General features: G+C 41.7%; 1 protein-coding gene across 2 annotated transcripts in view; it reads right to left on the bottom strand.

Annotated features, from left to right (window-relative positions):
- afap1l1a (actin filament associated protein 1-like 1a) overlaps nt 1–15,477 on the bottom strand; it is a 154,869-nt gene that overhangs the window by 23,705 nt on the left and 115,687 nt on the right. For both annotated transcript variants that reach the window (XM_078411118.1, XM_078411117.1), the window contains exons 12-14: nt 12,138–12,349; nt 10,748–10,893; nt 6,990–7,071 (exon numbers count right to left, since the gene is read on the bottom strand). In XM_078411118.1, the coding sequence (XP_078267244.1) occupies nt 6,990–7,071; nt 10,748–10,893; nt 12,138–12,349 (440 nt within the window). The remainder of the gene's footprint in view (nt 1–6,989; nt 7,072–10,747; nt 10,894–12,137; nt 12,350–15,477) is intronic.

Raw genomic sequence — 15,477 nt, 5'->3', positions numbered from 1 at the left:
CCTTGCGCCTACACCACCGTTTAATAAGATCATAGCTGATCTGACTGATACTTCAACTCCAATGTAGAGTTTAGTTTAGAGATATAGCCTGGACACTGGCCCTTCAGCCCACCGTTCTGCTTGGGTAGATAGCTTAACAAAAATCTATCTGCCATTGCCTTAATGATATTTACAGACTTTGCTTCCACTATGCTTTAAGGAAGAGAGTTGCAAATCTTCGCAATTCTCTTTCGAGAGAAAATATTTTGCCTTAATTCTATTGTAAATGGGTAACCTTTACTTTCTTGCACAACCAGAAGCATTTGGCCATATTAGTGCAAAGAACAGAGAAGATTTTTTTTGGGAAAGTATGGGAGACTGAGTAATGTTGATGCTGAAAGAGAAGTAGGTATCCTTGTGCACACGTCACTGAAAATAAACATTCAGATGCAGCAAATGATTGGGAAATCAAATGATATGTTGGACGGAGTTACAAGGAATTGCAGATGCTGGAATTTTGAGCAAAAGACAAAGTGGTAACTCAGTGGGGTCAGGCAGCATCTGCGGCGGGAATGGATAGGCGGTGGACCTTTATATTATGAGCAGGTGTTCAGGATGACAGATTTCTTTTATAGAACCTTTGTGAGATTGTGTCTAGTTTTGGTCTCCTTACTTAAAGGATGTATTTGAATAGAGGAAGTTGCTAGACTAATTATTGCAAAGGAGTGATTGAGCAGACTAGTTCTGGGCCCTCAAGAGTTTAGAAGAATAAATGGAAATCTTATTGAAATTTGCAAAATTCTCACAATGTTCAACAAACTGGATGCAGCAAAGATCTTACTCCTGATTGAAGAGTCTAGAACCAGGCACCTTAAGGGGTAGGTTGTTTATGAATGAGATAGTGAGAAATTTCACCACTCAGAGGGTGATGAATCTTTGGATTTTTCTACCCCAGTGGGTAGTGGAGACCGTCATTGAGTATAAACGAGTATACAGTGAACCCTTGTTATTATGGACCTTTTTATAATGGATTTTGGTTGTATCAGATGGTGCGAGAGACCTGCACAGCCAGGCTGGGATACCAACGCAACCCCCAGTCCACACTGCCTCCCAGGCCGCTTTGAGGCTGGGCTGCCAACGTGACCCCAGTTTTGCAAAGCATCCCCGGTCATTTCCAGGCCAGACCTCCTTCCGTCACCGCCAGCCCACACAGCTTCCTTGGCCGCTTCCAGGCTGGGATGCCAACGCCATCCCCGGCCACACCTTCTCCTCGACTGCTTCTAGGCCGTGCGTGGCGCCGATGCCACCCTCACCCTTTACTTGCACTCTGGCTGCCCACGGGCCACAACCAATGACTTAGCCCAGTGGCTCAACTGACGGCCCAGTTTCAGACCGAGAATCTGAAGCAGGGTCTCAAAACCCGAGACCCAAAAGGTCACCTAACCCCATGTTCTCCAGAGATGCTGACTGACTTGCTGAGTTACTCCAGCACTTTGTGTTCTTTTGTGCATTAACCAGTATCTGCACTTCTTTGTTTCTACAAATGACACAATGATACTCTATTACTCGGTAATCTCTTACTCGGTTATAGTGGACAATCGGTAATACGGAAACCACCCCCCGTGGTCCGTTACAACAAGGGATTACAGTATCTTGTGAGATTTAAGTAATTCAGTGATATGTCATTGAGGTAGAAGATCAGCCATGATCTTAATGATGGTAGACCAAGGATGAAGGGTCAAATGGTCTGCTCCTGCTCCTATTTCTTATGTTCTTATCCCCTCTCAATCTTATGTTTCGATCAGGTTCCCTGTCCCTTTATTAAACTCCTTAACAAATCTATCCTATCCTATCTTTCATCATAAGACCACTGCCCATTCCAGATATTAGTTTGGTAAATCTTCTCTGAACTGCTCCCAATGCATTAACACCTTTCTTTGAACAAGATGACTAATGTTGTTTCCTCCACTCCAGAAGAGGCCAAACCATTATTTTATACAATGGACACATAACTCCTCGCTTTTGTGTTCAATTTTACTAGCAATAAACAATAGCATTGTTAATAGACATAAAATGCTGGAATAGCTCAGCAGGACAGGCAGCATCTCTGGAGAGAATGAATGAATTTTAAATGTCCTGCTGAGTTACTCCAGAATTTTGTGTCTTTCTGCAGTGTAAATCTCCCATCTGCAGTTCCTTCCTACATAATAGCACTGTTAGTGTTTCTAATTACGTGCTGTACCAGCACACTGGCTCATTGTGTATCATGTAATAGGATATCCAATCTTTTTGGATCTTAGCTTTACAAATTCTCTCCATTTAGATAAGATGTCACATGTTTATCTTGCTAAACTGAACAATGTCAGATTTTCACTCATTTATAGTCGATTTGCTAGATCTTTGCCAACTCACATTATTATTTTATATTGCTTTCCAGGTTTTACGACCTCTTCACAATTTAGTTAGCTACTTATCCAAGCATCATCAGTGAAATGAGCAGCCTTCATCCAAATTATATTACATCAATTGTAAAAAAAAAGTTCTCAGCACTGATTTCACTTCTTGTATCTTGCCAACCAGAAACAAAATCCAAGTAATACCTATTAGCCAACCGATCCATACACAATGTTGCCTTTTACATCTTTTTCTTCCATTTTCTAATATAACCTTTGAGACACTTTATCAAGCGCTTTCTAAAAATCTGTACAATGCATCAACTGATTCTCTTTCATCCAGAGGGCTGACAGAAAAATAAATTTGTCAAATGTGAGATTTTTTTCCCCCTTTCACAAAACTATGACGAATTTGTTACCTTGATTTTCTTGCACCCTGCTATAAAATCTTTGATTATGGCTTCCCAAAGTAATGATTTAAATACTTTTCTTCATTGAAACCTCCACATGCTCCAAACTATTTCTGGCTCCTATTTTATAGGTTAAGGTTTTAGTGTGTTACAAAGAGATGGATGAAATCTTGTTTGAAGTAGGTGTTGAGAATATATAAATGCCCATTACGGAATAATCCTACAGTTAAAATTAGATTTAAACTAAAATCGGCAGGAAGGTTTCAAATTTGACAGAGTATTCATATCACTGTTTCATTCAGTCACAAGTGTGCTTCTAAACCTTTAGAATTTAAATTTCCAACATGAGGCTAATTTTCACAGAGGGGTCAAGGAAAGAGTGTTCCCTGTTTCCACCAATCTTTCCACCACTACGTACAAGAAGCACAAGATGCCATTGTATGCAGATGCAGAGAAGTGTGTTCAGCTCTGGGTGAACAATTTCTAATCTTGTGATGTGGACTCGATAAGAAGACTCAAACAGAGACAAGCTAACTTCAAAGCACTTCCTATGGAGTTTTAACGGCCAGTTGTGATTGAATGGTGTGTCATTTATATCCATGAAATCAGTCTTTAAAAAGGATTAAAAATTCAGATCTGCATAAGATCAGTAACTAATCATTGCTTAATCTGTCAATGATGAAGTATTTCACAGGAAATACTCCTTTAATTCTGGATTGAATGGACGATAAGGCTGTGTAGATTCAAGGCAATGCAAGGCAGAAACTTATTTCATAGATAAAGTTTACCTTTGCCATTAGAGTCAACTGTCTGAGCTGAGTTCCCTGCATTCATTACTGGGAACAGTACTACATATGTTGCCAGCAACTTCCTCTAAGAACATAAGACCCTGATGCACCTGCAGCTACAATATTCTGCGTCAATTAAAAAAAAGCCGCACTCATTCAGTAACTTCCTGTTGCCTATACAGTTCTGCCATCTGGAACAATGCTCGTTTGATGTGGAGACTTAAATGAAAAATTAAATATCCTGTTCTGAACTAGAATTACTGGACCTTGCACGAGGCTCAATTATGTTTTCAAAACTTTCTATGATCACTACGCCGACAAAATTAGTTATTTGTCCTGGATCAACTCACCATGAATATACCTCTTGTTAAACGGTTTAAGGTAAAAATCCCCAAAACTTGACAAACTCTCATGAAAAGCAGATGTACCTCAATACACTATTGAGCACTTGTTATTTTGTAACTAAGCTGTGATCATGACTTTATAAACCAGCACAAAGCAAGTGTCTAACTGTAATCTAAGGAGGAGCCAGCGCTGCCGTGGCAGCTGCGGCTTGCCTGCAGTCCGTCTGTCTTTTGTGTTTTTTGTTGTTTTTGTATGAATTGTAGTTTTAATATGGTGTAGTGTTTGTATGTTATGTGGGGGGGAGGGGGTGGGAGGGAACGGGAACTGTAAAAAATTATCTCTCCCGAATGGAGACACAAACTTGTTTCTGTGTCGTGTCCCCGTTCCCGTTGCGGCCTACCAGCGGCCATGCACCTGGGACCACCTGGGGCTCTGGTTCGCAGAGCCCGCGGCCCGGACTCACCACCTGCGGCGCTGGCTGCCTGCGGATGCTGCGGGAACGGCTGCGACTCGTCTCCGGAGGCTCCGGCGCGGGCCGCGTGGACGTCGGAAGCCCGCAGGCCCCTGGATGGGGGCCGACATCGGGAGCTCCGGCAGCGGCAGAGGCAGCGTGTTTGCCCGCCCCGAATCGCGGGGCTTGGGTCGGCCCGCCGCGGACCTTTCACCATCCGGCGCGGCCTGGAATAGGCCGTGGACCTTTCACCGTCCGGCGCGGCACTCCAATGTCGGGAGCCCCGACCGCCCCGACGTGGCAAGTTCAACAGCCTGACCTCGGGAGAAGACGGCAAGGAAGAGAAAATACATTTTGGCCTTCCATCACAGTGAGAAGGGACTGGAGGAGACTCACTGTGATGGATGTTTCTTTTGTTTGGTGTTAGTGTATGATTGTATGTGTTATTGCATTTTTATTGATTATTCTTTTTGGTCTTAGTGTTTCAACTGCGGGTAATGTTTCATTTCACTACACATTTATGTGTATGTGACAAATAAACGACTATTGATTGATATTGATTGATATTGTAATCCTGTCTGGGGCACTGATGTTTTATTAGGTCGATCAATAGGGTGAAGCCATCACTTTGCTTGCCAGACGTAGTCAGTGAGAGACCTGCATCATTTTGATGGCTTGACCCGATTTTGATTGTTTCTACAATTCATTTGTGCTTGCCAATTTGGAAAGGAGGGATTTGCAGTGCCTCAAAGAGGAGGGCAGAATTGAAGGGAGCTGGAGATTCAAACAGAAATAGCTTAGTTTACAAGAAAATCATTGAGATTAGGCACACAGAGAGTGGTGAGTCTGTGGAATTCTCTGCCACAGAAGGTAGTTGAGGCCAGTTCATTGGCTATATTTAAGAGGGAGTTAGATGTGGCCCTTGTGGCTAAAGGGATCAGGAGGTATGGAGAGAAGGCAGGTACAGGTTACTGAGCTGGATGATCAGCCATGATTATATTGAATGGCGGTGCAGGCTCGAAGGGTCGAATGGCCTACTCCTGCACCTATTTTCTATGTTTCTATGCCAGTAAGCAGGATTATGGGAGAGTGGAGCTCACTGTGTATATAAGGTAGTTTGTTTATTTGGAGAAAGAAGCTTTCTTACAACAGTGAAAGAAGGAAACTGTGGGGTGGATGCAAGGGTTGTTGGAGATGAAGACTAAAATTTGCTTTTCAGAATCAGAAATTGAAGGATAGGTGGTATATATTATTAAGGTAGGTCCTCAAGGTTAAGATTTGAATGTACTTCAGCAAAGTGGCTGCACGAGATACAAATAGATAAAGAGCCTGATTTTTGTAGGTAATTAAGCAACAACACTTTCTATTCATTTGATACTAATCATAATCATGCTATACTCAGGTGTTGGATTAAGTGGGCTTCCCACTGCAGGCACCTACAAGACACGAGTAACCAAAGTAAGAAACAGAAAGGTAGACAGTCATTCATGCATGAAACCATGTTGAAATGCGGCAGCATTGTTGGTTCCGGTTATGCTTCAGAATGGGTTTCCTCAGCACAAATCATGCAGGTCCTTGTGTGCATAAACAATGTGATTTGCAAGCCATCATGAGTTGTATATTTTTTTGTTCACTAATATACTTTCATAAGTCACATGTCCGGTAGCAAATAAACCCAGGATATAGTGGCTGGACCTCTTAATGCGCAATGCTCACGTGCAACAGTTGTCATAAAATGGCTCAGCTTGGGTCAGCTGCTTGCAAGAATGGTTCAGCAATCACAGGCGTGGAAATATTGAACGGAAATCTGTTGCAGCTCATGTGAGGCCAACCGATGTCTGTGCAGTAACTGCTGCTGTGTGGCCAGCCTGTTTCAACATATGCATCTCTCTGCATAGATCTGAGTGATTGGACATTTCAACATGCCAAACGTGCCTGAAAGGTCTTAAACATTTCACAACAGATTTTACATTACAATATAATCCTGTGGCACTCAAACACTAAAGCAAGTACGAAGTAGAAAAGAATGCATTATGTGAAATAATGTTCATAAAGTAATACATGGATTAGGAAATAAAGATGTGACTGGGGCAGAGAGAGACAAAGGAGAAACACAGAATAAATGACACCAGGTCTTTTTGCAAACCCCCAACACTGACTTGCTTCTCAGCAAATGAGAACTTATTTCACTTTACTGTAAAATTAAATTTCAAGGGCAGAGGATGCTTGTTCATTTATCAGACCTTTTGAAACTCATTAGCTTTTGAATACACTGAATTCATCCTTTCCCACCATTTTTAGTGGAGGGCTAGTTTGGCCTCAATATAAATTATTATATTCAGTTCTATGTTATATTTTAGCAGCAACATTGCATCCTGTGGAGGAGCAGGATATCATTGACAGCAACTTCTAGATTTTTGCACCAACTAGCATTGACAGAAGTTGCACTTCTTCAGAAGTTGCAGTCTGATTTATTTCAGTATAATAGTGTAATCAGTTAAACAGTGCAAAAGTTCAGCCTGTAATATTTAAAAATAATCTGCTAAAAATGCCACTCTGCATCATTCAGCTGATTTAGATTAAAATGCTTCCTTAGAGTAATGTTTACCACTAAATACCTCACCTGTACTTTTTCATATGGTACGTCATCATATGTTCTGGAATCATGCAGATAAAGTGCTGAATTATATGAGGAGGTAGCCCACCTGTATAATGTAACAAAACAAGTTAATTTACTAAACATAATCAGAATTCACTCAGAGGAACAAAGGCATACCAGTTAATTTTGATATCCAAAAGATAAGAATGATGAGATCATTTCTGCTTCTTGTTACTGTCTGGAATTGCATTGGTTTAGAATAGCCAATTTAGTAAATAAGGCAGCACAGCGGCAGATTGGTAGATCTGCTGCCACACAGCGCCACAAACCTGGGCTCGATACTGACTGCCTGTATGGAGATTGTATGTTCTCCTTGTGACCGTGTGGTGTGGGAAAGGTTAGTGGACAGAATAGGCAGGTGAAAGGCGGAGAGCAAGGAAGGAGGGTTGGTTTAAACTGCACGTATTTTAATGCAAAGGGCCTGATGGGTAAGGCAATGAGCTTAGGGCATGGATAGGTACGAGCGACTGGGACATTGTTGCCATGACTGAAACCAGGTTAAGGGAGGGGCAGGACTGGCAGCTCAATGTTCCTGGGTACAGGAGTTTCACGAGAGACAGGGGTGAGGGAAAAAGAGGAGGGGGGGGGGTTGCATTATTGGTTAAGGACGATGTCACAGCCGTGTTCAGAGGTGACATTACGGATGGTTTGTCCAGTGAGGCTATATGGGTGGAACTGAGGAACAAGAAAGGGATGATCACCAGGTTGGGGGTGTACTGCAGACCCCGAATAGTCAACACGGAATTCGAAGAACAAATGTGCCGGGAGATTGCAGACAGCTGCAGGTCAAATAAGGTTGGTGTAGTAGGGGATTTTAACTTTCCTAATATAGACTGGGAAAATCATAGCGTGAAAGGCTCAGATGGGGTGCAATTCCTCAAAAGTGTTCAGGAGAGTTTTCATAAGCAGTATGTGGAGGCCCCCACACATGAGAGGGCAACGACGGATCTAGTATTGACAAATTAGGAAGGGCGTTAATGAAGTGTGTGTGGAGGAGCCTTTTGGGACCAGTGACCACAGTTCGATTAGGGTTAAGATAGTTATGGATAGGGACAGAGAGGGTCCACGTGTTAAAATGCTCAACTGGGGTAAGGTCATCTTTGAGGGTATGAGAGAAGGTCTCGCCCAAGTTGACTGGAGCAGGTTATTTGAGGGGAAAGGAACATCGGCCAAATGAGATGTTTTTAAATGTGACTGAAGAAAGTTCAGGATGTGTACGTTCCCATTAGAGTGAAGGGCAAAGCAGGCAAACGTAAGGAAGCTTGGCTGACGAGGGAAATTTGAGATTAGTCAAAAACAAGAAAGATGCATGGGACAGATATAGGCAGCTGGGATCAAGTGCATCCCTGGAGGAGTTTCGGGAACTAAGGAGTAAACTAAAAAAGGAAATCAGAAGGGCAAAAATGGGCCAGGAGATAGCTCTGGCATGTAGCATTCAGGACAATCCCAAAATATTTTATAAATACTTAAGGGTGAAAAGGGTAACTAAAGGGAGAGTGGGACCTCTCAGGAATCAAAGGGGTCACCTCTGTGTGGAGCCACAGGAGATGGACAAGGTTCTAAATGAGTATTTCTCCTCTGTATTTACCAAGGAGAAAGACAGTAGGACGGAGGAAATTGGAGCAGTCACTAGGTGTCTTGAGAGCAGTCAGGGTTACTGTCGAAGAAGTACTGAAGGTTTTGTCGTATTTGAAGGTAGACAATTCTCCAGGGCCTGATCTGATATATCCGAGGTCATTGTGGGAAACTAGAGAGGATATTTCGGGAGCCCTGGTTGTAATTTACTAGTCGTCCTTAAATACAGGAGAGGTGCCAGAAGACTGGAGGGTGGCAAATGTTGTACCTCTTTTCAAGAAGAGCTGCAGGGAAAATATTAATATATTCCTTTATTCGTCCCACACCGGAGAAATTTACAAATGTTGGGAACTATAGGCTGATGAGCTTAACATCTGTAGTTGCTACGTTACTGGAGAGTATTCTGAGGTACAGGATATATAGGCATTTGGATGGACAAGGGCTGATTATGGATAGTTAGCATGGTTTTGTACGTGGGGGGTCGTTTCACACAAATCTGATTGATTTTTTTGAAGACATGACCAAAATGGTTGATGAGGGCAGAACTGGAGTTGTTGTGTACATGGATTTCAGCAAAGCGTTCGACAAGGTTCCCCATGGCAGGCTGCTTTGGAAGGTTAGATCGCATGGGTTCCAAGGAGAGATAGCTGAATGGATAGCAAATTGGCTTTGTGGGAGGAAGCAGAGGGTAATGATGGAAGGTTGCTTCTCAGACTGGATGCCTGTGACTAGTGGTGTGCCTCAGGGTTCGGTGCTTGGGCCGTTACTGTTTGTCATCTACAACAATGATTTGGATGAGAACATAGAGGGCAAGATTAGCAAGTTTGCTGATGATACAAAAGTTAGTGGTTTTGCAGATAGTGAAGATGGTTGTGAACGACTGCAGCAGGATCTGGATCGATTGGCCAGGTGGGCGGAGGAATGGTTGATGGAATTTAATACAGAGAAGTGAGAGGTGTTGCATTTTGGGATGCCGAACAAGGGCAGGACCTACAAAGTAAATGGTAGGCCTCTGGGTAGTTGTAGAGCAGAGGGACCTAAGAGTACAGGTGCATGGTTCCTTGAAGGTCGAGTCACAGGTAGATAAAGTGGTCAAAAAGGCTTTTGGCACATTGGTCTTCATCTGTCAAGGTATTGAGCATAGAAGTTGGGAGGTCATGTGGCAGTTGCATAAGACATTGGTGAGACTGCATTTAGAATATTGTGTTCAGTTCTGGGCACCATGTTATAGGAAAGATATTGTCAAGCTTGAAAAGGTTCAGAAAAGATTTACGAGGATGTTGCCAGGACTTGAGGGTGAGCTATATGGAGAGGCTGGGTCTCTAGTCCATGGAGCGCAGGAGGATGAGGGGAGATCTTATAGAGGTATACAAAATCATGAGAAGAATAAATCAGGTAGATGCAAAGAGTCTTTTGCCCAGAGTAGGGGAATCGAGGACCAGAGGACATAGGTTCTCAAGGTGAAGGGGAAAAGATTTAATAGGAATCTGAGGGGTAACTTTTTCACACAGAGGATGGGTGTATGGAACAAGCTGCCAGAGGAGGTAGTTGAGGCTGGGACTATCCTATCGTTTAAGAAACAGTTAGATAGGTACATGGATAGGACAGGTTTGGAGGGATATGGACCATTCGCAGGCAAGTGGGACTGGGGTAGCTGGGACATTGTTGGCCGGTGCGGGCGAGTTGGGCCAAAGGGCCTGTTTCCACACTGTATCACTCTATGACTCCTCCCACATTCCAAAGATGTGCAGGTTTGTGGGTTAATTGGCCTCTCTAAATTGTCGCTCATCTGTAGGATAGAACTAGTAGATGGGTGATTACTGGTCGGCGTGGACTTGGTGGGTAGAAGGGCCTAATTCCATGCTGTATCTCTAAACTAAACTAAACTAAACTAAACTAAAAGATAGTTTACTAATACTCACAGTTCAATTCCACGTATTGTAGTGCATAAAAGGGCACATTTATGAACTGAGTGTACAATGTGGTATGATTTTGATACATTGTCATAAAAAGCTATCGCTGAGACTTGAGAATTACCACCCTCAATAAAAAATGTTTTTTTAATTGCTGCCAAAACTGCCAATAAGCAGCAAAAGAACAGTCAGAAGTTTATTTTCAAATTTCTGCATAATGGATTGAGTTCTCACCAGAAGGAATGTCTGACGGCATCCACAATGTTGGCTATTGTTTCCACATCAACATAATCATAATGCAGAGCCTCTGGCTTTGTGGTAGAGCCTGTCTCAGCAAGTAGCAGTCCCAGCCACCTACCCATCTCCTCAGACGAGCTGGTCTGTACAAGCCAGAAGAGATGAAAAATGTGAACAACACTCCAGCATAAGTTACAAATGATAAAACAAAATGAATCCTACTCTAGAATATAATTTGGAAACTTAATTCATATTTGTCAACTGAAATACCAGTAGCTGATGCAAATTATTTCAAATTGATTTTAACTTTAATCTTACATTGGAAATTATTTTACATAATGATCCTATTTTGATGGAGTATTAAATATTAGTTTGGTTTATTGTCACATGTGACAAGGTACAGTCAGTGAAAAGCTTTTGTTACATGCTAGATAAATTTATAAAGATTTAAAATAGATTTACAACAAATAATTTCATATTTTCTACACCCTTTTATAATCATTTATATAAAATACATAGCATCAAAAGTGGAAACCTATTAGACTGTTGCTGTGTTGTAACATACCTTTTGATTATGTAATCTTCGACATTAAGGTTTTTATGCATTACTTGGGGTTTACTCTGTTTTCTTTTGGCTACTTAATGCTTTCTTTATTCCTGAACCTGTTGGCAAGTGCGAAGGGCCAAGTGGCCTCCTCCTGCACCTATTTTCTATGAAGTGGGTTCAATGATTGGGGATCTGGAGGAACTGGGAGAAGGAGGGTATGTTTAAGGGTTTAAGGTGGCTGTAGATCAGAGCCCAGGAGGTAATACCTGGATATTGGTGCTTGGTTAAGGCTTAAGGCAAGGTTGGGTACCAGGAGTAGGTGTTTAAAGTCCAAAGAGGTGGGTCTACAGAGATCTGGATTTAGACTGGGTGGTGCCCAGAGATGGATGATTGAGGAGGGGTGGGGGTAGGCAATGAGACTTCAGTGCATAGGAAGCTTAGCCAACTTGATGGTGGCATTGTTCACCGTTTGGTCCTGGAGGGAATGATATTTCTATTGGAAATCGGCATAGGAATCTAGAAATCAGAATCTGAAGTCTGGGTGGAAGAGCTTAAGATTGCATTCTGGTCAAGATAGGGTTGGGTTCTCCTTGCTTTCTATTTTAGTTCTAGTTTTAAGTCTCTGCAGTCTCTTTTGTCTTCTCATCAAATCTAAAACCCAGCTGGTCAGTGCAGCTCATCTGTCAGTGTGTCTGCCTTGTGTTCAGTATGCTAACTCACTGGGTCTATCACAGAGCAATTCATGTGAATTTTCTGTTTTCCGATGACCTGCACACCTCCCACACACACACACTGCTTCTGAATTAAATAATAAATTGTAATTCCTAAAAAACACTGCACCTCTAGAACATAAATGTCCCGTCCATTTCGAAGGATCCGGAAAGCGAAGGGATGCTTCGGTCCAAATCCTGGAACAACCTCACAATCCTGCAGCACAATGGAATTTACATGTGTGCGTAGATCTGTTCTGTCCTTGTGGAAGTACAGTGTGTTGACTTTCAGTTGGCACCAACGTTCTCTCCAGTAGTTATTAACCATTACATTGAGGTAACCTGGAAAAGGGTTAAAAGGTACGAGTTAGGCTGCTGTAAAAGTTTTAAATATAACATCAGTCTGAGCATAAGGGTATAATTATGGAGAGAAAGAGAGAGGCACATTCATGCTATTGACTTGTGTTGTGTACAACCACACTCTACACTAAATTGCATAAAACTTAATCTCATGTCGCCATGGTGAATGTAAGCAACATTTCTAGATTCAAGATAGACCTAAATACACTTGTCGCAAGAATCTGCTTCGTTACACTAGAAATCTAAATATTCACATCTTAATAACAGCAAAAGTGAACAAAATAACATGATAAATTACTCCCGAACTTTTTTTTATTAATTAAGAGTCATAGAGATATATATTAGGGCAATAGGCTCTTTAGTCCACCAAGTCCATGTTGACTGTTTTTATATTAATCCTACATCTGACCCATTGTTCTGTCTTGGTATCTTCAAGTCACAGCTAGTTTTTAGCAAACAAGGATAAAAATGTGCCTACGAACTCGCACCGCTGTTGCATTGAAGCAGCCATGAAGAAACGATAAAGAAAAACCTGGTAATGGTATTCTTCCACATATCCTTCTCTGAAAGAACACATCCATCCTACACTTCCTATTGGGACAGAGCTGAAAATTTAAAAATATGCCGATGCTGGAAATCTAAAATAAAAACAGAAAATGGTGGAAATACTCAGCAGTCAGATTGCAACTGCTGCAAGAGAAAGGTAGTTAACATTTAGGGTCAAAGACCTTCCATTAGATCTTTGACCTGAAATGGTAGCTTGGTTTCTCTTCCCTTAGATGTTCCCTGACCAGTGGCATACATTGCCATTGGATAACTGCATTCAAAGTCGCCTTCTCATTGCTCTGTGGATTCACAGTGCACCTTTTCTATTCAACCAAGATGTTATTTATTCAAAAAGCACAGGAAGTTGCAAAGAGCATCATCCTCCACCAACCCCTCTCCCCTGACCCCCTCCTCTCGGGATTTACCTCTGCCATAACCACAAATGCCGAGTAATTGCAGCAAGTAATCCCAATGTCAACTATCATGTGTTCTTTACGAGGAAACTTGTCAATTGCCATGTGGGCAGTGGCCAATTGGAATTGGCTGGAGATGGCCCAGATTTATTTTTAGCTCAAGTCTCTGTAACCATCAGTTGATTAGGATTCAAAATTTCTTCTAGGGTTTCAAACCTCTGTTCCTTTACTGAAATGTTTCTTAACTTAAAAGATTGTGAGGATCTAACTGTAAATGGCAATTCAAAGTACAGTTCATTAAAATCCCATCACTTTTAAGCCAAATGGAAATCCTGTACTTGAAGTCCAAAGTACAGGCACATGTTTAAAACCAGACAATTCAGTTAACAGTTTGACTTGGTTCCCATTATAATTTTTTCAAGTGAAGAACCAGGAAGGAAAATCGCAAAGAGTAATTGAAGAAGTCTAATCTATCCTGGTGAGCTATTTCACAGTCCACATTCCCACCAGCAGCATTAATAGCCTATTCCTTCTTATGGTCTTAATGACTTAGAATTATTTTCAGTCATGTAGAAATTGTTACACCCTGCAACACTGGGAACTTATGTCCCACTAGACCAAGTGGACCCGTTGCGCCCAAACCTCTCCTGCATTGGTGCAGCACCCTCTCCGTCCCTCTTCCCCTCTCCTCCACTCCCTCCCTCCTCCCCCTCCCCCCTTCCTCTCCCCCCCACACCATCCCCCTCAACCCGTCTTATCCTCCCTCCTCCCTCCCTCCCTCCCTCCCTAGGAGATAGATTTAAACCTTCAAATGTGAATAACGTTTAAATTATAGCACCGATTTCAATGAAACTTCTTCCATTAACACCAATGGGATGACGGTGAGTAAGGTTGGCATAAAATTATCATGCTATCATATACCGTTTTGGCTGTAGTTCAGGAACAAACAAACAAACAAACGAGAGTTTTAGTATATAGATTTCAGTAAAACCCAGAATGAATCTCATCATCCTCTTAAAGTTGTCCAGTGACAGATCTGTCTCAGTTACTGGCATCTGAGTCAGAAGGTTGTATGTTTATGTTACACTCCAAAAAAAAATCAAGAATCTTGGCTGACAGTCCAGAATGGAACTGCCATTATTTTACACTATGATTACTGTCTTTGAGTAAGTTGTTAGAACAAGGCCCTGCTTGCTCGCTCCAATGGACATGCATGATCCCATGACATGATTCTGAAGGATATTCTTAAAAGGGCAGCTTGTAAAAATTGATGCCGAGGAATCAGAGCTTATAAAAATGATGCCTCAGCAGAAACTATTAATTCACATTATGGCAAAATGAAGCTCTCCTGGTTTTACTATGAGTGGAAAACAAAGTTAATTGGTGGTGACAACTTGATCTAATCTTTGTCAGCAACTTAGAAAAGAGCACCACATATCTCAATGAAATAATGTGTGGGAAACATGATAGAAATATAATCTGCGGTAAGGTGGATAGTGACAGCTGGAACAATGTCCTGAGGAATAGGAATTCCATGGGAAATGGGTGCAAACACTCTAATAACTGTGTAACATATATATCCAATTTATGAATAAAAATGTACAAATGCTCAACTACAGAATTTAACTGCAAAACGATGTACCAATCCATTTCTAGGCTTTCATTCCATATTTGGTAAAACTATCTCTGCCTGGAGTACAAATACTTAGTTTTATTTGGGATGTATGTTTTATAGAATGCCCATAAAATGGAAAAGCCAATGGATATCTTTCATCAAATGCCCTGGCCAGAAAGTGTGGATGTATGGGTGTGAGAGAGAATAAGTCCAAATGTGAATCTACAGCCGATGAATAACATCGATTAGATCACACTTGTTATGGCAAATTAAAGGAAATACTCCCAAGGAGGTCACACGCACAGGACTGACCTCATGGTAAACTAAAAGGGAACTAAATGTGTGTGGTGGTTGGAAGAAGAAATAAATAATTTTAAATAAAAATCCACACTAGTGTTTATTTTGGCAGTATCTGAGGTGCTCCAACATCTGATAACAATTAGTTCTACTCCTCTATACCAAACCTATCAGTGCATTTCTGTTAAGGAGCAAGTCTACATATTGGTAAAGTTTATAGAGGGTCACTTGTTCATGGG

This window comes from Rhinoraja longicauda, chromosome 14, assembly GCF_053455715.1.
Source record: "Rhinoraja longicauda isolate Sanriku21f chromosome 14, sRhiLon1.1, whole genome shotgun sequence".
NCBI lineage: Eukaryota > Metazoa > Chordata > Chondrichthyes > Rajiformes > Arhynchobatidae > Rhinoraja > Rhinoraja longicauda.
This window is presented reverse-complemented; position numbering and strand designations above follow the sequence as displayed.